Source organism: Tinamus guttatus, unplaced genomic scaffold (assembly GCF_059628265.1).
Source record: "Tinamus guttatus ecotype Peru unplaced genomic scaffold, ASM5962826v1 Tinamus_guttatus_pri_ptg000399l, whole genome shotgun sequence".
NCBI classification, from domain to species: domain Eukaryota; kingdom Metazoa; phylum Chordata; class Aves; order Tinamiformes; family Tinamidae; genus Tinamus; species Tinamus guttatus.
The window spans coordinates 633,620-658,714 of record NW_028288933.1 but is presented as its reverse complement, the minus strand read 5'-3'; the positions used below and the strand labels follow the sequence as shown (position 1 = coordinate 658,714).

At 36.1% G+C, this 25,095-nt stretch overlaps 1 protein-coding gene across 4 annotated transcripts in view; it reads left to right on the top strand.

Annotated features, from left to right (window-relative positions):
- Positions 1-25,095, top strand: part of PPP1R12A (protein phosphatase 1 regulatory subunit 12A) — a 110,750-nt gene that overhangs the window by 78,263 nt on the left and 7,392 nt on the right. Inside the window, exons 12-25 of one of the 4 annotated variants that reach the window (XM_088531209.1) lie at positions 452-574; positions 1,866-2,027; positions 2,490-2,666; positions 5,914-6,004; positions 7,853-8,050; positions 8,225-8,393; positions 10,350-10,468; positions 10,946-11,011; positions 15,725-15,741; positions 17,252-17,393; positions 18,137-18,241; positions 19,159-19,206; positions 23,121-23,151; positions 24,170-24,220. In XM_088531209.1, the coding sequence (XP_088387335.1) occupies positions 452-574; positions 1,866-2,027; positions 2,490-2,666; positions 5,914-6,004; positions 7,853-8,050; positions 8,225-8,393; positions 10,350-10,468; positions 10,946-11,011; positions 15,725-15,741; positions 17,252-17,393; positions 18,137-18,241; positions 19,159-19,206; positions 23,121-23,151; positions 24,170-24,201 (1,480 nt within the window). In that variant the 3' untranslated portion in view covers positions 24,202-24,220. The remainder of the gene's footprint in view (positions 1-451; positions 575-1,865; positions 2,028-2,489; positions 2,667-5,913; positions 6,005-7,852; positions 8,051-8,224; positions 8,394-10,349; positions 10,469-10,945; positions 11,012-15,724; positions 15,742-17,251; positions 17,394-18,136; positions 18,242-19,158; positions 19,207-23,120; positions 23,152-24,169; positions 24,221-25,095) is intronic. The other 3 variants (XM_088531208.1, XM_088531207.1, XM_088531210.1) reach the window with 3 other exon arrangements.

Below are 25,095 nucleotides of genomic sequence, written 5' to 3'. Positions count from 1 at the left end.
TCTAGCTGCTCTAAACTGCAACACCAGGCTGGACATTCCTTATGACTAAAGTAATGGCAGGCGGTGACGTGCCGCAGGCCGCCCACGAACGGTGACGCGCGGCCTGTTTACGCTGGTCTGTGGTACCATGAGCTCTGGAAGAACGAGTCTGAATTCTGAAAGCAAAATGGTCGCATCTCAAAGTTGATGATTTATTTAGTGTGAATGAAATTCCCATCAACATTTCTGATGCTTGTTTTCTACAACATTTCTACCACTATTTATCTGCATGCAGTGTTCTTCCACAGAAGCTTGAAAAGGGCTATCTGTAAAAGTTTATTGCTGTTCTGCACTGTTATGTTTAAGTCCCAATTCTCCATGCTTTTCCTCTTTAATTTGAACCTCCTTTTAAGCTCTCATCAAAAAGAACCTGCTTTAATATGAGTTTGCAAAAATACAATATTTTTTGCAGGGACTCATCTGCTAGTTCAATACGTGGTGGCAGTTCATACACGAGAAGAAAATGGGAGGAAGATGCTAAGAAAAACAGTTTGAATGAAGGTCCTACATCGTTAAACACAAGCTATCAAAGAAGGTACAGGATTTTCTCTTGTGCTTTTGAGTGTGTGTGTTTTTTTTTTTTTTTGGATGTAACTTTGCTCCATTCCAGAATTTCAGTGTGACTGTTTGGATTTAGTTTTTGCAGGAATGGGCAATAAAAATTTAAAATGAATAGATCTGATGAAAAATTTGTCATTCGGGTAGCTAAGCTGCGTAGTGAAATATGCTGATAGTTTACATTGTGACAGGAACTTAAATGCTTTTTTATGGCCATTTTCTGTGTGATGACATTCATGTATTTAGTGGCAGTCTGTTTCATACCACAAAATTCATAATTTGATATTCCTGATATTGGATGTAACAGAATTATTACCCAGATCTCATACTCTTGCTCGAAAATGGCAACATTTGATTTATGAGAACAATCTTTGTGGATGTTAACTTTCATCAGTATTTATGCTTCAGCCCTCAAACACAGTACAGTCTCACTTCTAAATAGTATGTGGTACTTTTTTTTTTTTTTTTTTCCTGGCCTTTTTAGGACCATAGCCGTAAGAAAAAGATCAATAGCAGAATGACAAACAAGCATACTTCATCAAATCCTTTGTCACTAGTGATGTTATGTTCTATCTGTCCTACCTGTGGTATGCTAGGTTTAGTCATAGGGCAGACATCCTGATATAGTCATATAAAATGTGTTTAGCCAGAACCAACTGATAGAATTGTGGAAATCATGAGATTGTCTTTACAGCTTGAAGAGCGGGGGAAAAGCATAAGTGGGAGGTTAGTCTTTCTGGGAGAGGTTAGAGTTAAAAACAAACAAACAAAAAAACAAGCAAAAAAAAACACTGCACATTTAATTTGTTGAAAGATATGAGAGAAATGATGTTGATGACATTTTCTTTTCAGTCAAGCTTTGGAGTAAACTTCTGTATTTTATGAAATCTTCAGTGTGGGTGAAACAGCATTTTGAAAACAGGACATTAGGAGCCCTAAGTGTTAGGTCGCAGTAGATGAAATCGAGGCAGTAAGTAGTATATATAGGTGTGAGGTGCTATTCTCTATCACTTGTTCCTGGGGGGAAATGTTCAGGACTAAGGGATGCTTCTCTCTGCCCTCCGAAGCCATAATTCCAAAGCCTCAATCAAGGAAGCAGTGAAGATAATGGCTTTGGAAAACGTTTCTTTTGCTCCGAGTTTCCAAGGTGTGTTTGTGACGCAGAACAGGCAGGCTGGAATTTAGTGGATGTGATATTTTGATGAACATGAGAGTAATCCATGAGCTAAGTAATCCAAATGCCTCTGCCACAAATGTCTCTCCTTCAGTGGCTCCTTTGGTAGAAGACAAGATGATTTGATTAGTTCTAGTGTTCCAAGTACTACATCAACAGTTACCTCTTCAGCTGGTCTTCAGAAGACGCTGCCCGCCAGCACAAACACTACTGCAAAGACTACAACGGGTTCTACTTCAGCAGGTGTACAAAGCAGGTAATGGCACCAACGTGCTGTTTTGGTTCTTATGGTTTGTTTTTTATTTGTCAGGTCTATTATGTGCTTATGTACGTGCATGCGTTTTTGTTTAGTAGATCCTGGGGTTCTGGATTTTTTCATTTTTCTGTTAAATTTGGTTTAACGTCATATAATTTGGCTCAAAATTGTCAGTGGCTTTCTACTGTGAAGTAGCAGCCATGTTGGTTAAAAAAAGAATAAATCCAGTGTCAGAAGGATTAAGAATAAAAGTTCAATTATTACGAACTGTTTCATTCTTAATTTCTTCCATTTAATAGCTCAAGATGAGCTTTCATAGTCGAGACATTTCTCAGTCTGCTTTCTAAAAAATAAAAAAAATCCATCCCTCAATTTATATGTTATTAGATGTTCAGTAAAGTGCTTTCATTGTTTAGCTGTTTCCTTTTCTCTTTTTTTGTGTTGCTGCTCGTTATGCTGTAGTACCTCAAATCGTTTGTGGGCTGAGGATAGTACTGAGAAAGAAAAGGACAGTGTTCCTACAGCAGTGACCGTTCCTGTTGCACCATCTATTGTAAATGCTACAGCCACTACCACAGCCATGACTACAGCTACTTCTGGCACTGTGTCCTCAACATCAGAGGTCAGGGAGAGACGGAGGTGTGTAAAGGTCCTAAGAGTAATCTTACTCTTGTACAAAAGTAATATTCTTGCTTATTTAAAGGAATGTGTTGGTTACCACAAATTTGGACAGGACAGTATGTGAAGCAGTGTTGCTTGCTTGCTGCGAATTAAAACAACTAGCAACGTACCTCAGCTTGTATTAGAAATTAATACCAAGAAATTAATATTGGTTTGTGAAACTTTAACTTTTGGACTCTAGATTTTTGGGTGTTTTTGAAGTCTCATTTGGTATGCGTGTTTGCTTATTTGTATTTCTCTCAATAGATTAAATGAGTCCTCTCAAAATATCTGTAATGGAATTATTTAAAAACTCTGGAAAAAATATGAAAATCAATAATTAACTAATGACTACAAGTGCATTGTTGCCATTTGAGCTACTGCGTTAACTACTAGTATGCTAACAAGTTACTATGTGACTTTTTATTTCAATCATTTCATATGCCTGGCCTTATTGAGAGAAGAGTATGAACCAAACACATTCTGTTTATTTCTTTGGGTAATTTAGGGTCTCTTCCATTCAAAAAATATCATACAGTTGTAAATATAATAGTTTTAAATGCTATTTAGTATGAAAAATGAATAAGAATGATGTAAATCTTATTTTAAGAATGCAAACAGTACTCTTGCTGTATGGAGAATGAGTTATGATTGGTGCATATTTATGTTTCCATAAATAGTTGTTATCTCCTATTTATAGATGCGTAACTCACTAAGTTGTTAAATGCTGTTAGCTTTCCTTGGGTTTTGCTTATTACGACTATTTATAAATGCTTATCCCTTTACTCCTTTGCTTAAATCCAAGTTGGGAGTTGGGTGTTGCTACTGCAGTAGTTCTGACGTGGAAATCCCATAGCAGCACGTATATCACTGTGCTTCTTGTTGCGGGAGAAACCTCAATTCTTGCAACTCGCACTAGGGAGCAACAAAAACATGTAAAGATTCCGCACAGCTTATGGCCTGTTCAGGATGCTTGTAGGCTCTTTTCCATTTGTCCCCCAAGCTGGGGTGAAATAGCTGTTGTGAGAAGGGGTGTTTTTCCCTGCCCGCCCATGATTCGGGAGGTGCAGTCACAGCGCTTACAACCTGTTTGAATGACAACCGTAGTTGCAACCTGTGTTTTTCCATATCAAATTTTGACAGCACCCACCAAAGCGTTAGCTTTGCAGCGTTCATAAACATAGACTCAAACGGCAGATAAAAGGTATCTGCAATAGGCCTGAAGGTTCTTACCTTTTAATTATTTACCTGACTCTGGGCTGATTGTGCAATGCATCATCGTAGGTGCGTTCTTCATGCTGTACTAAAATATATATTAAGTTTTAGATATCAGCAAAATGGAAATGTTGCTGTGTGCATTGAAAGGTAGTGCTTTAAATATGTATGAGAAGTGAAATTGGTTAATCCATATTTATAGAGTTTTATATATATATATATTTAGAAAGTATATTTTTGAAATAACTTCAAAGAATAATTGAAGAGTAAACACATTGTAGACTACTTTTAGTAGTGAAGTAGGTAATGAAGCATCATTTCGGAGTGAACTAAAGAAGCTGTGCTTTTTATCTAATTCTCAGGCATGGTTAAAGCATGATGAACTAATAGCCTTAAAATCTTTGGATCATAAGTAAAATTGCACAGCTAACCTATAGGGCATTGACAGGAGATCCTGGAAAGGGCAGTTTCAGCCCTACAGCATGAGCCTGACACGTGCAGAGTTTCAGTTTCCCTCACTGGGGGTGAAGTGGGAGTTAAAGGTGCTGCAGAGCAGCTGGCGCCACATAGCCTGCACCCACTGAACGTGGCACCCACTGTGTGACACTGCTGTAAGGCTTGGTTGAAGCTCCGCTGTGCCCGTCTGGCTCAATGACAGACCTGACTCTCCACCACAACCAGCGCGGGCCAACTTGGCATGATCAGTAGGATTGCAGAGCTAAAGCAGGTAACAGGCACCCTTTCCCTGGTGTAGCTAGGGCCTTGTGCTTTCTAAAGTGATTGAAAATCAGAAGTGTGACAGTCTGTGCAGTGGAAGCCTTTTTGGCAATCTTAGCCTGAATTGTTTTGGAGCTGTTTATGGCATGCACCAGCTGACAAAGGTGCTACTCATTGACACCACAACTGTTCTTTCCATAGATGGATGGTTTAACTGCTAATAGCCAATGGCTTCTCAGACATAGAACATTTGAATCCTTAGACAGATATTTATATATAATCAAATTAAAACAGAAACAGTCAGAAAATATTTAAATCTGAGCTTACTAGTTTAGTACAGCTAGTTTTATGATCTGAAGAGGCTCAGAGATGGTTGTGTATATTTTGAAAGCAGCCTTTAGCAACCTTTTGCTTTTCCTTTTTCCAATCTTTAGCAAATGGGAGGATTAAAACAAAGTTTAAGATTAGACTGTAACAGCATTGCCAGAATATCCTGTAATAGAAAATCAGCAAATGCATTAAGAACTTCCAAATTATTTAGCTTTTTCATTAAGATGCATAGCTGGCACCTAACCTGCTGCTGATGAAGGCAGAGGATGCAATAAGTGTTATCCTTTGGGCCCATCTGACCTGCTCTAAAAGAGATGATGCAGGGTGTGATGGTTTCATATATGCTGCTTTTTTGATTGCCATTTTTGTTGTTTTAAGCTCCTGCTCTCTGGGTTGGAGCATTTATTTGAGGAGTCTCTTTGTAGTCCTTTGAGGCCTGCTCAAAGATTTTTAATCTCTGATTGCATACATGGGATAATTAGCCTTTCTGCATTAGCTTTTCTGAAAGCCTGCAATCCTATTAAAGGTACACCTACACACGTACACCCACAGGCACACAAATATTTTCTGAATATATGTATGTGGCAGAGGTGCTTTACCCTTACATTGGCAGACCGGTGAAACACCAAAAAAGCTTAAGTTATATTTACTGAAACTTGTGAAAATAAATCTAAGTAGGAAAACGATACCTATTTTAGTTGAGTGGTAAAGCTACCATCTTGGTAAATAGGGTATGATGATATTGGTGATGTCTAAAATGTAATGGGTCTTTAAATATTTAGATAGCTTAGATATATTCAGTTTAAAAATATGAACTTTTTTTAAAGATGTATGTATTCGTACAGCCTTTAGTTACAGATTTTCTTCCAACTATCTTGCTTTTCAGTCTTTTTTTTTTTTGTACTGTTTAATGTGTCACGTAAAAATTACTATTTGCTAATTTTGTTTGTAATTAACTCTTTAGATCATACCTCACTCCAGTAAGGGATGAAGAGTCAGAGTCCCAAAGAAAAGCTAGATCCAGACAAGCAAGGCAGTCCAGAAGATCAACACAGGTAGAGTTTCATTACAACTTCTGCATTTATGGAAACACACCCATGTCATTCTCTGAGTACAGTGAAATTTTAGTTTACCAGTAAAGGTCCAAATAAGCTGATTTGTTTTCCTGGTATAAAACTATATCACCAGAGGAAATATATGCCTTTTTTTTTTTTTTTTAACCTTCTCATGAAATATTGAAGTCCCTCCATTGTGCACTACAACTTTGGCTTTTATGGTCACCAACAAATGGTTTAATGCAAATTTGAGAGGTTTTTGATTGCCCCGTGGTAAAATGGCTTACTGAAGTAATTGCGTCCAATGTTATGGAGATATGTAAACGTAAGGCTTTGAATTCTTCAAGAACTAACAGCCATATGCTATAGCTCAAGACTTTACTTGAGAAAGAAGTCATAGCATACTGTATTACTTCAGTTTCTAAGTGTTTTTCTGCGTATGGACTATTAAAGATGGTGTGATTGAATTGATAGTATGGATAACTAAATAAGAATCCACGTCATAAAAATGTTAACGTTATTTCTGTGTGCATAGAGGAGTGCTGAGAGAAAGCTTTTTTGTATTTGCTATCTAATCTAATATTTTAATAATCTAATAATATTTATATTTGCTATCTAGAATCTAATAGTACTTCTCAGAGTGTCTCTCTCAGTTTAGGTACTGATTTATTTGGTAGTTCTTCACTGTTTCTGATGGAACTATCTTACATTATGTATGAGGACTGCACTGATTGAAATTCAGTAAATGGATGCGACAGTAGCAAAGTAGGTGATCATTAACATTACTTGAATGCTTTTAGAGCAGCCAAGTGATTACCAACCATTATTCCCTGGGAGGTGTTTCTCTCCATCTCTTTCTGTCTGCTGTCAGACTGAGAAAAATCAGCAGAGTAGGTCTTGGATAAAGCAGAATAAAGAAATAGCCACCATCCTCTCTGCTTTAAGACTAATAACGAAATTGTCTACTGATGTTACTTACCTTTGTGATTGTAAACACCTTAAATACTTCTGGTAACATTTCCTATTGAGAGGCCTACACTGTTTGGCAGAGGATTATCCCAGTGCAATTCCTTTTTGCCTCTTGGTGCTCATTAACAAACCTGAAAGACTGTCATCATAGGCTGAATGTTGTGCAACCTTTACAGTGGCCAAGCTACAAGAAATTACTGTATTGCCACAGTATCAGGACAAAAAGCAATGAATTAACTGATGACAGGAGCTGGAAAATTGGCTTTGAAGAATAAATCACATACTAAACACTTTTCAGGAATGTTTCAGGCTAAAAGTGTAGTAAAATTGTATTTTTTTTACCCTTAAGAAATCGTTAGCTTTCGAGGCTTATTTCAAGAACAATTTTTAGTTGGAGAATTTAAGAATGAATTGCAACTTTCCCTGCTGCTGTCATTGCAGCTTAGTATGTATTGTGGACCTGAAAATCCAGTTTTAGTGAATTTGTAAAGTATCAGGATGTTGAAAATCAGTTTAGTGTGATTTTATTTTAAGCTCTGTTCTTTCAAAAGTATTTTATTTAAAACTATATTGTAAGGATCTAGTGGATTCTTGAATGATTTCTCCGTGAATTTTCTATATGATTTGTATGTAGTTCAGTTGAAATAGATGCTGAAGAATCTGTGGTAGATCACAGCAAAAATTGCTGATCAAGAAGTCATACTTGGTTCCAAGATTTGAGACAAAATCTTATAGCTGGAATTTATTTCTTAATAGGTAGAAATAATATTTTGAAGCTGAATTTTGTATTTAAAATTGTCTTACATAGTGTGATTGTCTAGAGTAATGCAAGTTGAGCAACATATTAAAAAGATGTTTACTCACTGCTTGTTTTCACAGGGTGTAACATTGACAGATCTTCAAGAGGCTGAAAAAACTATAGGAAGAAGTCGCCCCACACGAACCAGAGAACAAGAGAACGAAGAAAAAGAAAAAGAGGAGAAAGAAAAGCAAGATAAAGAAAAGCAAGAAGAAAAGAAAGAATCTGAAACTAAAGATGATGATTATAGACAAAGATATTCCCGAACTGTTGAAGAGGTATTTTCATGATGGGTCTCTTTAGGTAGAGAAATTATATGAATCTTAATTCCCATTATACTATTACACATTTGGTATTACCATAAATATTTATGTACATATTTATAATGTCTTACTGTCCTGTTTTTGTTTTGCTTATTTATTATCTAATTTTGACATTTTTCTGCTGAATAGCCATATCATCGCTATAGACCAACTTCAACTTCAACTTCTTCGTCATCCACCTCTTCACTCACCACGTCCACTAGCTCTCTTTCAACTTCAAGTCAACTGAACAGACCAAACAGCCTTATAGGTATAACTTCTGCCTATTCTCGAAGCGGAACAAAGGAAAGTGAGAGAGGTAGGAGTACTGTCTGTGCAGGGATTTCTTGGGTTCAATTGTCAAAGGCAGATTATGTTTCTAGAGATTGTTTATGCGGTATATAAAACTACTCAAGATGGATCTTACTCTACTTTTGTGTACAAAGTTGTACAATTTCCATATAGAGAGGAAAAACAGATTTTCAGGACCTGATACAGCCTCTGAGTATGAGTCCGAGTTTTTGCCTTGGTGGGTCATAGAAAAGTCAAGAAGTCTCTGCCATCACTATGCCCCCAAAGCTTTAATTCCTGCTTTAATGTAGCAACTGTAATAAAATATCACACTTGAATAGTTTAGTTACTTGTAAGTATTGAGAAAGAATTATATTTGATTAAATAATTGCTGAATATTTTACTTTTGTTTCCCTAAAAAAATATGAGGAATTGAGAACTGTGAGAGTGGAAAGATACTCTCTCATGGTTTCATTAACATATGAAAAAGGAGGAGAGATACATTTTTGGTAGCAGTCATCATATTTCATGGAATCATATCCAACTGGTTTATCTAATCTTATACTGAAGATTAGATTGCTTGACTCAGATGTCCGAAAAAAGCTTTCCTTGGATATTGTAGAGTTTTTCCATCATTTCAAATGTGAATCACCTGCTATAATACTCAGAAATCTCTTGCCTTTTTAGTTGCCTATGAAAAAGAGGAAGTTTTTGACATATACTTCCATCTCCTATTTTCTCTCCGTGGCATGATGCTGTTAGCTAGGGAGAAATACTTGATCTAAAGTTATTGATTCAGGATACGGTTCCTGATCGAAATGAATAGTTTTCTGATTAAAGGTGCCATGGATCTCAAACATCCAATATTGCCATCTTCTGTAGATGTATTTTTTTTTCTGAAGATGTTACTGAGTCAGCTTCAGGGATGTGCTTTCTTATGTTTCTCTGTTCTGACATGAACATGAAAAATTTGGATTAAACTTTTTCAGTAATGCTTGCTTTCTTTAGGAAACTCCTTTTAGATGCTTCTGTGAACATACATATTAGTTACAGAAGGTTTTTCAGGTTTGGATTTTGGGATGAGAAATATATTACTATTGGAAAGGCAGAAAGTAAAATTGTAATCTGTTTAATCAAGATGTATATTCACCATGAATATTTGTATTTTATTCTGTTTTATTGTTGCTTCATGGTAACATATTCATTTAGCTTATAAGACCAGTGATAGTGAAGCTCATTAACAGTGATGCTTGGATCTGCACCTAAATCTATGACTTCTTGCTTTAATAAAAGACTATCAGACTGAATGAAATGCATAATAGGTAAACAACTTTTTTTTTGTACAAATTATTTATTAATGTGTAGGTGATCAATCAGAATCTTGACCTTTTATCTGAGTGATGAATTGCAACTGAATTTCTTGTAAAGAAAAATCTAGTATTAATTCAACCTGGAAGATTCTATTTTATTCTTCAGAGGGGAAAATAGAGAGGTCTGTAATGAAAAAGTAGGCTCTAAGGAAGATTCGTCAGACTTCTAAAATATTTAATATGGGTGTCTTGATGCATAGAAGTAGAAACAAGTAGAAAGTCACTTGTTTAATAAGGAGTGGCTTTTATCATTCTGTGTTTCATACAATGTCTGTTGGTACAGATGTTATTCTAGATATGTGTCAGTTCTGAAAAAATGAATCTTAAGTCCAATTTATAGTGTACTACTGCTATACTGAAACATTTTGTCTAGGTACCTGAGTATTTGTACTGGAATTAATATTTGGCAATTTGAACAATATTTGCAGTATTTTAGAGCTACGTACTGAGGAATGTGTATTACTGCCAGATCTGTATGAGAGAAGAAGCTCTGTAGCTAGTTTATTTCAGGTTAAAACTTTAATTGTAAGTATTGTAAAAGACTGAGAAATATCTCAGAAGATTAAATAATTTTTGTGTCATAACTAAATGAACAAGAAAGCTTTTATTAACAGAAGGGGGCAAAAAAGAGGAAGAAAAAGAGGAAGATAAGTCACAAACTAAATCAATAAGGGAAAGACGGCGACCAAGAGAAAAACGACGACCTACAGGAGTCTCCTATTGGACTCAAGATGTAAGCGAAGGATTATTACTACCAATGTAAAGCTGTAGTTTGCAGCAGTACAAAATGTGTACTGTGCATTCTTAAAACAGTGATAATTTAGAGTAGTATGGTATATAACTCTATTCTGGGAAAAGTGTTCAAGGTATGTTTTCTCTATGCATCTTTTAGGAAGCATTCACAACTGAAATAAAAATGATATGAATCTCGGTTATGTTGATAATGCTAAAATGAATTCTAAAAGACCCTAATAGCCATAGTATGGTAAGAATTAATCATACTAATGCGTAAGGAAAACTAATCATCAAACAGTTATTTTCTGTTGCATGTATGCTGCTACTGCAACATATCCCATATATACTCTATATAATTTTCAGTTAGGTACAATTCTGATAGTCTTGGATTTTGATACTGAAAGTCTAGAATGTCTTAAAGTCTCAATAAACTTTCAACATCTTAATTATTCTTCATCTCTCCTTCTTTCATCAGAGTGATGAAAATGAACAGGAGCACCAGTCAGATTCAGAAGAAGGAACAAATAAGAAAGAAACTCAGGTAATCACAAAAGAATAATTCACTTGTTATCATTCTAACAGATTCTATTTTGATTGTGAAATTGTGACTGTAGTTGGATTCAGTTAAAAGAGACTTACGAGTTTTATTGAGTGCTTTCTGATTTGTAACTTGCTACTATGTTTCAGTTTCATTTCCTTTGCAGTTGTGTATGTGTATTTTAGTCTTTTAGCACATATCTGAACTACAAGCTTTAATAAGAATTCGCTGACAATTTTTGACACATGGGTCAGGAATATGTTGCAGCAAGTTACTCAAGGGAATTTTCAGTTTCTGCCTTGTAAATATCTTTGTTTCATCTTTTCTGTTATTTTCAGTGAAACGATGTCCCGTGACTAATACACACTACTAGAATCTTTTCTGGATTAAAAGCAACAACAAAATGTTGTTGATAAAGTACATAATACATGTAATATGAAAAAAAAATGTTTGCAAAGCAAGGCTTTGAAAGCTGAAGAGCACATTCTGTGTGATTTTCCCTTTTAGGACTGGATTTCCAAACATCTTAATTGAGTATCACCAGTCTTGTGAAAAGGACAATGAAAAACAGTATAAGGGACTTGATGTGATTGGAAAATTCCTTATAATTTGTTTTGCTTGTGTGTGTGTGGGATGATGAGAGACCTTAAAAAGGAAGGGGTAACCTACACTACACTATAAAAGAGCAAAATGTTAACTATAAAACATGGCAAAATATATGTCTTTTGGCCTAACCTCAGGAGTAATGCACTAGGGAATTAGTGTCATATCAAATGGGAAAATTCAAGTGATTTGTTGTTGTTGTTTTTCTAAAATCTTCCATTATACATTTCTTAACTCCCTCTTCACTGAAAGCATTGTCTGGTCCTTAGATTAGTTATTTGGTATTCATTTTGGTAGAATATGTATGTAGTGCTCCTAATGGAATTAGACTTGTGTAAAACTGCAGTCATAGAATGGTAAATTAGGTCAAAATTATGGATATGATATACGATTAAAAGGATATGTATGTCGGGGAGGGGTAGTGGAGAAGAGTGTAGAATTTGCCACCTAACTCATAGTTTGACTTAGAAATCTAGTTCAGAATCCATTTTGAAATTTAAAATATTTTCTAAGCCACGTCTTTTCAGAAAAGACATTGGTAGTTTGGTTTGATTATAAATCAATGTAACGTCAGGTTTCAGTTCATAGAAAGCTCTGAAATAAGCTTTTAAATGTGTGAGCTGATTTCTCTGTCGCACAGCTATATAAAATGGTTTTACTTCCTTAGTATAAGGTGTTTTGTCATATCCACTGAGGAAAATATGAAGACAGACTGAAAGTAAATTGAATATCAAAATAAATATTTAAGGAGTTTTAACTTTTTTTTTTCCTCCAAACCTATTATGGAATTTCCAGTCTAACTTTAAAATTGAGGAGAATGTTCTAACCTTAGTAATATTGCACTCTTTTTAACTATGAACCATCTTAAAAGCTATATACAACAGTTTCATTGTTTTCTTATTAAAGCATTTTTTTCTTTTGCCTACCAGCTATTTATGAGATTGTATGTGTGAGATTTCTAACTTCATGTGGATTTCAGTTGTCTTATTTTCCTTGATGAATAGCCATTATCGAGATTGATAAGCTGAGAAGTAAATGTTCATTACTTATGACAATTCATTTTTTTGCCATCTCTATAAAAATGAGAATAGAATATGTGTTCAGCATTGATCTAACAGGAAATTTATTATCAAGTATATGATAAAAGGTATATGATAAAAGTCCTCTCACATTTCTCAAGGGGGAAAAGGAAGGAGATTTGAGATAAACTAAAACTATAAAGAAAAGCTAGAATAAAACTCAGAAAATCTATATTTTTTAATTGTGTTGATTATTTTATGTGCTATTCAGAAGAAAGAAATCTTTGGAAATACTGCATTTCTCCCTTATGTGGTGCTGCTGTTGTTTTTATTGCTTGAGGAAGCTACAAGCCAGAGGTAGAAGATGGTAACTACAAAATTCCAAAAGCTTTGGCAGTAACTCAAGAATTTAAACTAAAGAGAGGAGGTCAAGAACAATCACACATGCTATAAAGAAAATTGAAGAGCTGTAGACAAAATAATTTCTAGCCTGCGATCTTCCAGGAACCTGACAAATGTGTTATATTATTCATTTTGGAGGTCTTTGAAAGAACAGACTTAAGATTTCAGATTGTGCTTTCTTGTTCTGTATACCAAAACTGTCTCCTGACTACTTCGTTGATTGTTCATCCGTAAAAAAGAACTGTATTAAGGAGAAATCAGCGTTGGCTAACAGCTTAGAAGTTGCAGGTCGCTGTAATTAAGTTTTATTTAGACTTTTTAGTGCTAAGAACTGGAATTTTTCAAGACTGCACAAAGAATGTCATGTTGCAGGAAGCCTGTGTTTCTGGAAGAAGGGTGATCTCAGAGCTAAGCTGTAGGATGGTAGCTCAGTCACTGTCAAATGGGCCCGAGCAGCGCGGTGAACTATGGGCTGCCTGCACCGGAAGGAGGATTCAGATTAGTTTGGATTTTTAGAAAAGAGTGTGTTCTCCCTACCTTTCCGATAATTAGATTTTACTTGGAATTTAACTCAAGCTGCAACATGAAATTCCCAGATTTTCTCTCCTTTTTGAAGTGATTTGGGGACAGCTATTTGGTCTTCAGATAAAAAAAAATAGCTCTAGGTATGGAAAGCCTGATTTATTAGGAGTGGAATGTTGGCCAGACACTCCAAAAAAAGACTTAAGGTATAGTAGAGTTGCCAGCGCTTGTGATAATATTGAGAGTCTGATGTTTGCTATTCTTTTTAAAACTTAATTTCCCAAACTGCTGCTGCTTTTTTTTTCCCCCTCTCAATGAGCCATTTCCTCACTACTTTTCATTTTAACTGTCTTCTTACTTGCTGAAACTGGTACCCCATATTCACCCTGTGGCATGGGAGGGGATAAGATTGCAATGAGAAAATAGTTGCCAAGCACAGGAAGAAGCAAAACCAGGGTATTTGGGAGTTAAGCTTTTCACAAGATGAATCTTTGCAGGGGAGAAAACAATATATGTGGTGAGCAAGGAATAGCTGGTACTTAGAGACATGATGTGGAAACATGATAAAGACATTCTCTCTCCAGAAAACAGTCAGGGAAAGGCCAAGACATTTTTGCACAACAGCAGTTAAAACAGTGATTTTCTCCCAAATCGCTTTTGAAAAAGCTAAAAAATTGTGACCAAACAGAACTGAACTGAGAGAAATCAAAGGAACAAATGAAGAAAAAAGAGACTCAAGTCTCCAGTAATGTGGGCGCCTGCATCTCCAGGCCTCTCCTGCCTTGCTCGTCGCCTTGCTGCTCAGGGAGCTACAGGGAGAGCTCAGCTTGGCACGTGCCTGTGATGGCGTCGCGGGGCCACCAAAAGCAGAGAACTTACTTGTTCAGGAATAACGTAGGAAACATAGGTTTAGTTTCTTGTGCTGTTTCTTCTCAGTGCTGTCTTCTTTCAGAGTGTACAGAGAAAACGTAAAGTCTGCAGTGTCAAAGATGGCTCTGTTCTGTCCCATGGTATCCTCTGCTGTCAGCAGAGGCCTGGCGGCTCGGAGAAAGGCCGTGAGAGCAGTGGGACAAGATTCTTCTGTAGCTGTGTGCCACTAAACTGTGCTGTTTTCTACAAAAGACCCTCACTTTTTGACATTCTTACTCCTACGGGAATTACTGTTTAGATAGGAGCAGATAGACTGGTGAACTTTTGATATGCTCCGTGTGGCGAATGCGATTAAAAGTGTCAAATGGGAAATTGTGGATCTGGTGGAGAGCAGCACTGCTTTCCTCTATGCAGGTTGAGAAAATGCATAAAATTGAAAGTTTTGGATAAGAAGTCTGGGGAGAGACAGCTTCAGCCACTGCTAGGCCAATGTTAATGGTTCGGGTGATTATGTATCAGTAGATCTTCTTGAGCAAAATGTCTGTGTTGACCACTCAGCAGGGAAGAGGTTTATTTGAGTGATATAATGCATAGAAGACATTCCCTTGTTCTTAAATTATCATTTTTAGTTCAACTTTGTTTAGCAAGTCAAATGAGAGTACTATATTTTCTGGTGGCGGCTTCTCTGATTAATGAATGCAATGAAAAAAAATGAAAAAATGAAATTCTATAATTTAAATTCAATCTGGTAAATAATTCCCGTTGTTGCAGTAGCAGCTTGTTCCCTGCAAAGTTTAAATTAGAAAGGTGCTCTTGTAGCTTGGCTTGCGTTGTCATTTGAAGCTGAAATTATTACTATATATTGACCTTTCAGAACGTTGCCTCCACTATTACAAAAGAGGATGAGGGCATAAGGAATTCAGGAAACAGTTTTGGTGCCTTTGACAACAAGCGGGCAAACTCTAAAATGGACCTACTGCTGAAATGACTCCAGTGTTTTAGATCCAGCCCGGAGTCTAGACTTTCAGAGTGCAAGGCTAACTTCCCATAATTTAGAATTTGGCAAGAACGTTCTAGAACGTATTTCTTTTCCGTTCCAGACACAACAAAGTGAAAGCTAGAAAATGTTGTCCTTATAACAACATGGTGTCAAACAGCATTTGCACTTGAATGTGAATCAGTTTGGCTATGCTTGCTTGGATTGTTATGTGGACTGGTTTTTTTTTGCATGTGTGTGTGTTTGAATGAGATTATTGACTTGATTTTTTTCTCTCTCTCTTTTTACCCCTCCTCATACCAGAGTGACAGCCTTTCAAGGTATGTACAATTTAAACAATTCAAAATTGTTACCCTTTTCTATTCACCTATTCTGGCTTTTAAATTCTTTATGTGTAAATTCAGCTTAGCCTTTACAGGGGAGACTACTGGGGGAAGGTCTGTGTACTCAGTGTCCTGAAGGCAGGGTAGGCATTTTGTAGAACATGCTGAATACAATCCCATTCCTTCCAAATTTTACAATACGAAGTCAGAATTTACAAAACAATGTGGTTGTTGTTGCCCCTCTTTTAGAATATTCTACTGAAATATTTCGAAGAAATGTCAAGAATAGTGCTACAGCCTCTGAAATCAGATTCCCTTGAAGTTTGTTACAATAGAAATGCAGATAAACATTAACCATTTTTTAAAAATAGTTGTTTTTTTTTTTAAGGCCTTTGCAATTAATTGTTGGATTTTTCTGTCTGACTATAATGAGTCCAAGAAGCTTCACAGAGAAATTGCTTTCCTATAGCACTGAGCAATGTAAATATTAGTCTGATTTGTTTAGGCTTTTTGTTTCTTATCCTGGTGATATCCTCCAAAAGAAATTGGGCTTTACCAGAAAGGAGAATATTACTGCTAAATTTACAGTTCTTTATTAAATGTCAGTTTTGACCATCTGTACATTAGACCCCTCTGGAAGTAAGGCTTTAGTCTTCACATGCTGGATTCATATTGAGTAAAATACCTGCGAGAATGTCATTCTAAATAAGAAAGAGCAAGAAAACTGCATCTCTGCACTAGAAATGCTAACAGACCTAATGTTAGAGATGAGTGAAATGCCATCCCCATTTGTATGAAGAATCCAGCCTATGGAAGGGCAGAACTCAATATGACTGACCTGGGGAGTGATTGGAGTTGGTTCTTTGCAGTTAAGCTTAAAGAACAGTACATGTACATTTATTTATCCATTCTTGTTGTGATATAAAGACAGATTTATTTGAAGAGGGGGAATTCTGTTTTCCCCTCTGTCCTCATGAAATTATTTACCACATGTGCTGAAAATCTGTCAAATAAAACTGCTGCAACACATAAGTGAAGAATGATCAGTGTGAAAACTTTAAATTAAAAAAATATTTATGCTGGTTGTAATTTAGTAATAAAATGACTTTCCTGAACTGCTTCTGTTGAAATGTTTGACTTCATAATAAATATTCTTGAAATATCCTTGGTACCACTAATAAAACTTGCAGAATCCAATTTGGTTGATGTTTGCCAATTTAAAATCCTGTAAGTTCTTTAAAAAATTATTTGAATAGAATATTTTAATTCAGAGATTTCTGAGCATAAAAAGACAGACATTTACATTAAGACATACTCTGCAATTTGAGGGAATGTAAAAACTTAATCAGAAAGAGGATGGCTTAGATAAAATTCTAGATTTATTTTTTCATACAATTATGTATGAAAATATGTACTTACGTAATTGTTTTTTTAAAAAAAGCAAATTCACAATGCCTGATACATTGAGTGGTCTTAACGAAGAGAAACACAAACTTTTCTTTTACAGATACGATTCAGGATCCCTTGGTGTGTCTTCAGGTGACCGTTATGATTCAGTGCAGGGGCGATCTGGTTCACAGAGTTACCTTGAAGATCGAAAACCGTACTGCAGTAGACAAGATAAAGAAGATAGCACTGATTTTAAGAAGGTATCTGATCCAACAGTTTTGGTATGAAAATGGGTTTTTGTTACTTTTTTTTTTTTCCAAAAATTATCTGAAAATAATCTTGCATTGCACCACAAATCCTGCTTAAAGGAACACAGCTGAATGGAGGAGCAGAACAACTGTGTGTTGAGGGAATATACATTACAAAACAGCTTTTGGTTTTTGCACTTTTCAAGGGCAGGGGGAAAATCCAAAAGAGCGAAAATTCTTCTTTTTCTTCTTCTTCTTTTTTTTTTTCTTTCTTTTTTTTTCTTTTTTTGCAGATGCCATTAGACTGTTTTTGTGGTTGATTTTTGGTATCATTAAAAATGCTTTACACATATGTGAAGCCTTTTATTTGATGTCTGCTGCCTTACGTACATATGATATAAATATTTAGATCTTGCTTCAGAATAGATGAGAAGCTTGTCAAAAGTTTACTGTGGTGTCTAATCTGTAGAAGTTCGGAGTGAAAAAGTGGCAAATATTTTCTAAAGTGTAAGGTAAGTTGCGTGTTCCTTGTGCAAAGTTGCATGTTTCTAAAGAAATTTGGTAGCAGGAAGGTAGTTCTACAAAGTGTTAGCTGAATTAAAACATCTTTAAACTCTGTAACTCGCTTTTACTTTTTGGACTGCTACCATATTTGTTTTTTTTTTTTTATGTGCAGTTCAGTTTTCTTTTTTAAATGTTTCAACCAATTTTGCTACAGAAAAATGCGTATTTATTAAATGAATATTTTTTCTTAGCTTTATGAACAGATTCTAGCTGAAAATGAGAAACTGAAAGCACAGTTACATGATACCAACATGGAACTTACAGATCTTAAACTACAGTTGGAAAAGACCACTCAGGTTTGTATTAGTCAAAAAAGACTATTTATCCAACCAAGTAGAGGGCAAACTAGAAGCACTTCAAGACATCGTCCGCTTTTTACTAGACATCAGCATTGTGTTTCCTATCCAAAGATAGGGGAGGAGTAGCTCCCGCTGTTTCTAGAGAAAGAGAGCAGAGGATCTGGTCTTCAGCTGGGAATAAAATGTAAACAGCTGCCTCCTGTTTTTTTTAAGTAGAAGTGGTTCTTACCAGCATGTATCTGGAACCTCTTTGCAGGGTATGGAAAAAGACTTAACATGTAGTTAAGTTTATGTTCAAAATGTCATTCGGGGTTGATTGATTAATTCAGAAGCCTGCTGGCAGATTGGTGTAACCTGCTAGTTCTTCCTGGCTGGTTAGGTTGCTTTGTGTTACAACTAAAGAGTAAATAGTACACGCCACTTAAATTGCAGATAACTGCTCTCAGATAACACTTGCTGCATACAGTATGTACTCAGAACTGAAATTCTTCTTTAATTGCTGTAGAAAGAACATTTCCTCTTCCCATAGTATATCAGTCCCAATTTACCTGTGCGTGTGCTTCAGTGTCTTCCATATGCGCCCTATAAATACCAGTAAAGTACAAAATGTTTGTTTTGTAATGCTTTTAGATGGAAATATTGCTTTACTTCTATTTGCCGAAGGCTATGTGAAGAGACTAAATTACTTGGGAATGGTCACGGAGGAAGTCCTTGATAAATCCAGTTCATTCTTCTTTATTTTTATTTCAATATTACTTCCTTGAATATATTTTAAAAAGCTTTTAAAGACATATGGATTCAGACAGAATACAGTAGTAGTTGCCTTAAGCCAAAACATTCTACCCATATTGCTTTTCCTCAGTTCTATAATTTTCAGAACACATCCCAGTGTCTTTATTAATTTTGTGTTTCAGAGACAAGAAAGATTTGCTGACAGATCACTCTTGGAAATGGAGAAAAGGGTGAGTTTCTGCCAAAAATTCTTTAAGTACTCTAATTAGAGCTTTATTTTGATTTCTTTTGTAACTGCTGGCATTTATTTTAGTAGGAACAGAAGCCTTTCTTATAACTTGCATTTTTTTAGAAGATCTGTGGATTTTAGCATTCAACCTGGCAGTAAATGTGTGATACTGTGAGACGGGAATACTTTAAAGAATTGCTCTCAGATCGCTTGTTGGCCTGTGGTGACTCGGTTCTGAATTCAGCTGCTTCCCAGGCCTCTGCCACTGTTGTCCGTTGTCCCAGAACAACGTCTGGCACCCGACAGAGTTAAGCAAATTCAGAGCCTTTTAGTGCAATTCCAATATGCAGAGACTTAATTTTTCTCAAGACTTCCCGGAAGCACGCATGACATTTTATCAATTACTACTGGTAATGAAGCAGCTGTTTCTATCCCATAACCACCAGACTTCAGCTCAGGTAGTGATATAAGATTAAGCATAATCTGTATCCTACCTTGCCCTGCAACTTTTCCCAAGGAAATATGGTACTGGAGGGCAGGAGGGGATTAAACTGGTCGACAGGGTGAGAAGAAGGATATCAGGGTCAGAGGCAAGTGGTCTGGGAGAGGAGGCTCGTGTAATAAATGGACATGTGAGGTAGACTGTGGGATTTTAGAAGCTAGACACATGATATTTTTAGGCTGCTGTTTCATACTAGTTTAAGATCCAGCCCTGAAAAAGTTTAGTTCTGCAACAATTTACAGCAATAAATGGTGCTGTAAAGGTGGTTCTGGCTTCCAGGCTGTCCTTGGCCACATGTTCCTTTCTCTTCCTCATGCTGATCTTAATGCTCACCTGATCCTGGAGTGACACATTAGATAATTAAACATGAGAGAGAGAAAAAAAAAGTGAACTTTGGCATTTATAAGTGATACGGTTTGCCTTAAACTTCACAGGCACCAGCTCAGTTACTGGCTACTGGTAGCTCTCCAGTCTTTGAGGTTTAGGAAGCAGTGTTTAGTTCTGTGAGCTCTATAAGAAACAAACAAACAATAGGTGAATTTTATAGGAGAGGATGGAGATGTGGCAGTGCTCTCAGGTACTTCTGAAGTTCCATTATGTTTATCTCAGTAATCATTTCAGATAATTATAGTGGCCTTTCAGCACCTATTTCTCCTGATTATTTTTCCATCCTGCTGTAGGCAACAATTTCATCAGCAGAAAAGTTTCATCACCAAATTTAATAAGTTTCTTTAATAAGTTTCTTGCATGCTACCATAACCACCCAAGTGGGCATTTTTAATTATTTTATAGGTATGCAGCAGCAGCTATTATTATATGGATACCAAGCTGCAGTTTGTGTAATACTGCATAGCTTGACATTTGAAGTTACTGCTTTGCTTTTTCTCCTAGTATAAGCTGTTGCCTGAGAGAATTGGCTGTACTGGGAATTCTTGTTCCTCTTTCTTGTAGGAGATACTTCACCCAATAGCAAATTGTCTTCTAGAACTGTTACTTTTTCTAAAGTCATTTCTAGCCAAGTTGGCAGATAAAAAGATAAACAAAGTTAATGATAATACTTTGTGGCTGAAACCTAATTTACAACAGATTTAGAAGCTTTGCAGTTTATAATTTCAAACTTAATTCTTTGCAGACAAGTACTTAAAACAGGATTTTAGTTATAATTGTTTCTTCCTTTATTTTCTTCTCACTTTTATTTAGAATAAAAGTTCTAATGCAATGAGTAATACTGAAAACACTGAGGAACAAGGATTGAAACTACTCTCTGTAGTAGCATGTGGCTTAGACTTCAGTTCCTTCTTAAAAGCTGTATCAGAGGAGGGAGTGCAGAGGCTGGGACATTGACAGTCCCCAGTGTTTCATACTAATATTCCTAGAAACTAGGCCACATGAGTGATGAGATACACCAGCATCTCCCAATAGGTTCCCTGCAGGAGAAATTACATTATTTATAATACAGCATTGTCAAAATTTGGAGTTAGCAAAACCAAAGCCAGTGTCTGAAGCAGACTTCTCAAATGCTCATCATCAATACCTGACCTCTAAAAATAAGCTCACTAAAATCAGTGCACATTGTCTGGGAATCTTGAGGGATAATTGTAAAGATACCTTTCTCTCTATATATATTGTAAGGGTGTAAATGTAAAAAACCTACATTTTTCCAAGTATGAGACTTCACTGAGTGAAACTAAACTTGAAGATGTAGATACAGATATAGAAATAGGGAGAGGAAAACTAAGGTGCTGAGAATAAATGTAGATCAATAAAAAGCTGGACAGTCACTGCAGGAAAAAAAAAAGTTGAAGGCATCTGCAGTGATGTTTCAAGTGGAAACAGAGTTTATAAATAAAAAAGAACACTTTTTCAATTTTATTACACTGAGTTTCTAAGCTTTGAATGTTATTTAAACTCAGCCTTCAAAAGGAGGTCTCCATGGTGTGATTTGGTGATATGTCAGTGTGGTTTATTTGAAAATTGAGTACAAGGAGGAGGCTCTCTACATGGATATGGGTGTATACATCTGTTCACAGCTCCAAAATCCCAGCAAAATAAGAATTCCATTAAGAACCTGTCGCTGTTCAAAAAGTACATTACAAGCGCTGTGTGGGATTTCCTATTAATTTAAGTAGAACTGACACTGCAGGATTTTGATCTGGATCAGAATTGTAGCTACCTTTAGCTACCCCCCAAGTTTAGAATTTGTTATTTGGAAATTTGTGTTGCAGAATATTGTTGTGGCTTTGCTGAATATACAAGAATGTGTAGGTCATTTTTTAAATATAGGGGCAGTTTTTCAGCTGTGTAAATCATTGTAGCTCGGTCTCGCTGATCAAGCCTGCGGTTCCTACTTGTTTTTGGTAAAAACAAGTGAGTTAGATTGTCTGATGTGCATTGAGAAACAGGCATGTATTATTTCATCATGAGAACAGCAAAGAAATTGTGTCGTGTTCTGTTGTTGGCATCTCAAGCCGGTTCCTAAACGAGCTGTTCAGGCAAAGGAGAGGTACAGCTTCACCTGGGCTCGGCATTTTGCTGTTGGAATTTTGCTGCTGAGGGGGAGGGTTTTTTTTCCTTTTTGCTGCTAACAAATCTATTCTAGCAAAAGCTGAGTGCAGACATTTGAGAAATGGTGAAAGTCTGGGGGTATTTTGTGGTCTTCCAGGAGACATGTATCATGTAATGCTGTTATCTGTGATCTGAATGGTCTTTTTGGAAAAGAAAGGTTTTCTGAAATCAACTGATAGAAGGGACACAGATGAACAAATTATAGTGAACATGGCTAAGTGTGATGAACTGTGTAGTGGCACAGTGGATTTATTCATGCATCAGTGAATTATTTTATCAACAGGCCTAATAATCAGAACATTTCTTAAGAATAAGTCACATATCTAGGCGAGACCATTTCAATGTTTCTTTTACAGAATGTGAAGTGTACAGAGTTAATTAAATTCTTAGAAAAGCGCAACATACCTTGCTAAACAAACACATCCAAAGAACTTCAGAATGTGTATTTGCAGTACTGATTTCCTAGCCACATTAATTTTTTTGATTTATTTAATTTCTTGGTAATTTCAGGAATTTTCAAATGTCTCTTAGTGTAAAAGCACTGCTAATAGTATTCTGTAGTACACATTATCAGGTAACTGGTGCAAGCAATGTAAGATGGGTTATTCTGTTAGGCACTTGCTTACTGCAGGCAACTCACAAGTACTTACTATGCCCATTACTGTCAGTCAGTGCCATTATGGTAAAATTTAGCGTTCAGAAGAGTTAAGTACAGTAAGTGCTAACAACTACAGTTATCTGTTATTTTGTTAAGCCGTTACATTAGGTATGTTTTTACTAAAATGAGAAAATGTTGGGGAATAACTGCACTCTGATTAAACTAAATTCAAATGATTTGTATCTGAAAGGTGACCGGCAAGAGTCAGTATCTCCTGGGCGGTATGATCTAACCCAAGTTTTAAACACCTCAGTCAATGCTGCTTGCTGTTTGCGTAACACCGTTGTATGCAGCTGCATATGTACACTTTGCAATAATAATCTGTTGCTTTTGCCTTTCACACTTTGGAGAGACCTGAATGCAGAGTACGGAGTAACGGCGGCTGCCGCCGAGCTCTCGGCCGTGGGCTCTGTGCAGTAGCTGTTGATCTGTCCCACGTGTGGAGCGTGAGGCTTGGGCGAAGGAGGGGCGTTAAAAACCACCGTAGAGTGTCTGCACTGCAGGCTGCAGCATAGTATGGAGAAACCTGAGCTCCTTCCAAGGAGCCTGGCTTGGGTCCTGCTGCCATCTTTGCAATCGAGATGACCTAATGTGCTCTACAAAGGCCAATTACTCCTGCTTCTCAGGCAAACAGAAAAAAAAAAAAAACAAAAATATACTAGAAACGCAGAAAATATTCAGGAAACATTTCCTCAAGAAGCAGGTAGTCCTTTGTGTCTTAGATTTCTTGGGTACTCAGCTGTGCCCATTTAATGTTAACTGGGTGTATCTACACTACGTTGCAGTTTGTAGTGTGGGCAGATCCGAGCGAGCTGAGGCAGATGTTTCAGCTACATTTGCTTGTCTATGAAAGCTTATGCTTTTGTGCTTCTGTTTCTCTTAATATTCTTGTTCGTTTCTGATCATTTTCTGCATTTCTTGTATATTACACTGTTATGAAAACCTGGCTTACTGAAAAATAAATCCAAGCAAACTATACTTATGAACTAAATCTGAGTAAAGGAAGGGGTATATTTTATAGGATTTGATGTAAATTTTAATATCTCTTCCTCCTAAGTTATTAAAATTCAATATTGTTAAATTTTCTATACATCACCGCCATCACAAGTTTCCTGTCTACACTGTGCTTTTGGTTGTATGATCTTTGAAACTTGAAGTATTTCACTATCATCACAATATTTACAAGAAGTAAATTTTTAAAAATGGTATTGTTCAGTATTAACACATCTTTTGATTTAGGAAAGAAGAGCTCTAGAAAGAAGGATATCTGAAATGGAAGAGGAACTGAAAGTAAGTATGGTTGAACTATAGACAACAAAGTGTCATTGGTTATAATCAATACGTTGTCTGGTAATAGCGTTAGTTACTATTCACTAGAAAATACATAAATCATAGTCACTTTTCCAAATCATTCATTACATGTAAGTTGTAATGACGTTATTTGGCACCAGCAGTCTCACACGTCAGATGTTTTGTTTTCTAAGAAACTACTAAGACTTAAGCTTGTATAAAAGATTGGCCAGCAGGAAATATTCGAAGGTGCTCAGAGTGAAACACACTTTAATTAAGACAGAATTTCAGTCTCTGGTTTCGATGTGATGTTGTTTAAAAATTTAAATTATTTAAAGAATTTAAAAATAACTATGACATATAGTTCCATAGATATGTAAGTATTAAATGTTACTTTGGCCTCTGTGTTGTGATCTCTAAACTATGAATTAGAATAATTTTGCCAGCATCAAAAGAAAAAACATTACTTGTAAAGAGTGAATGGATTTCCATTTTTCTTCAACTGCATGTGAACTGACTTCCAGGAGTGAACCACTTCTGTATTACATTCTTTATGTAAATTCTGTAATACATTCCTTATGTATTTTTTTATTCAGTCATGGTATGGGTTTTCTCATTCTCTGGTTTACCACTGTTAAACCCTCTCATAAGATTAAAGTGACTGACAAAACTGGCAGATTTGTTCTGTGCTATAGGATATAATTGGATAGGTCCAGCAGAACTGACAGAATTAAAATATAACTCAAAATCTACTGCAACATGATGAGATACAAAATACTTTTGGACTCTAATTTTGAAGGATTTTATCATCACTGTTCTGAGATCTGCTGCTTGTCATGGATTAGTCAGTTTTCCTTGGAAGCTCGTTTTTGAGC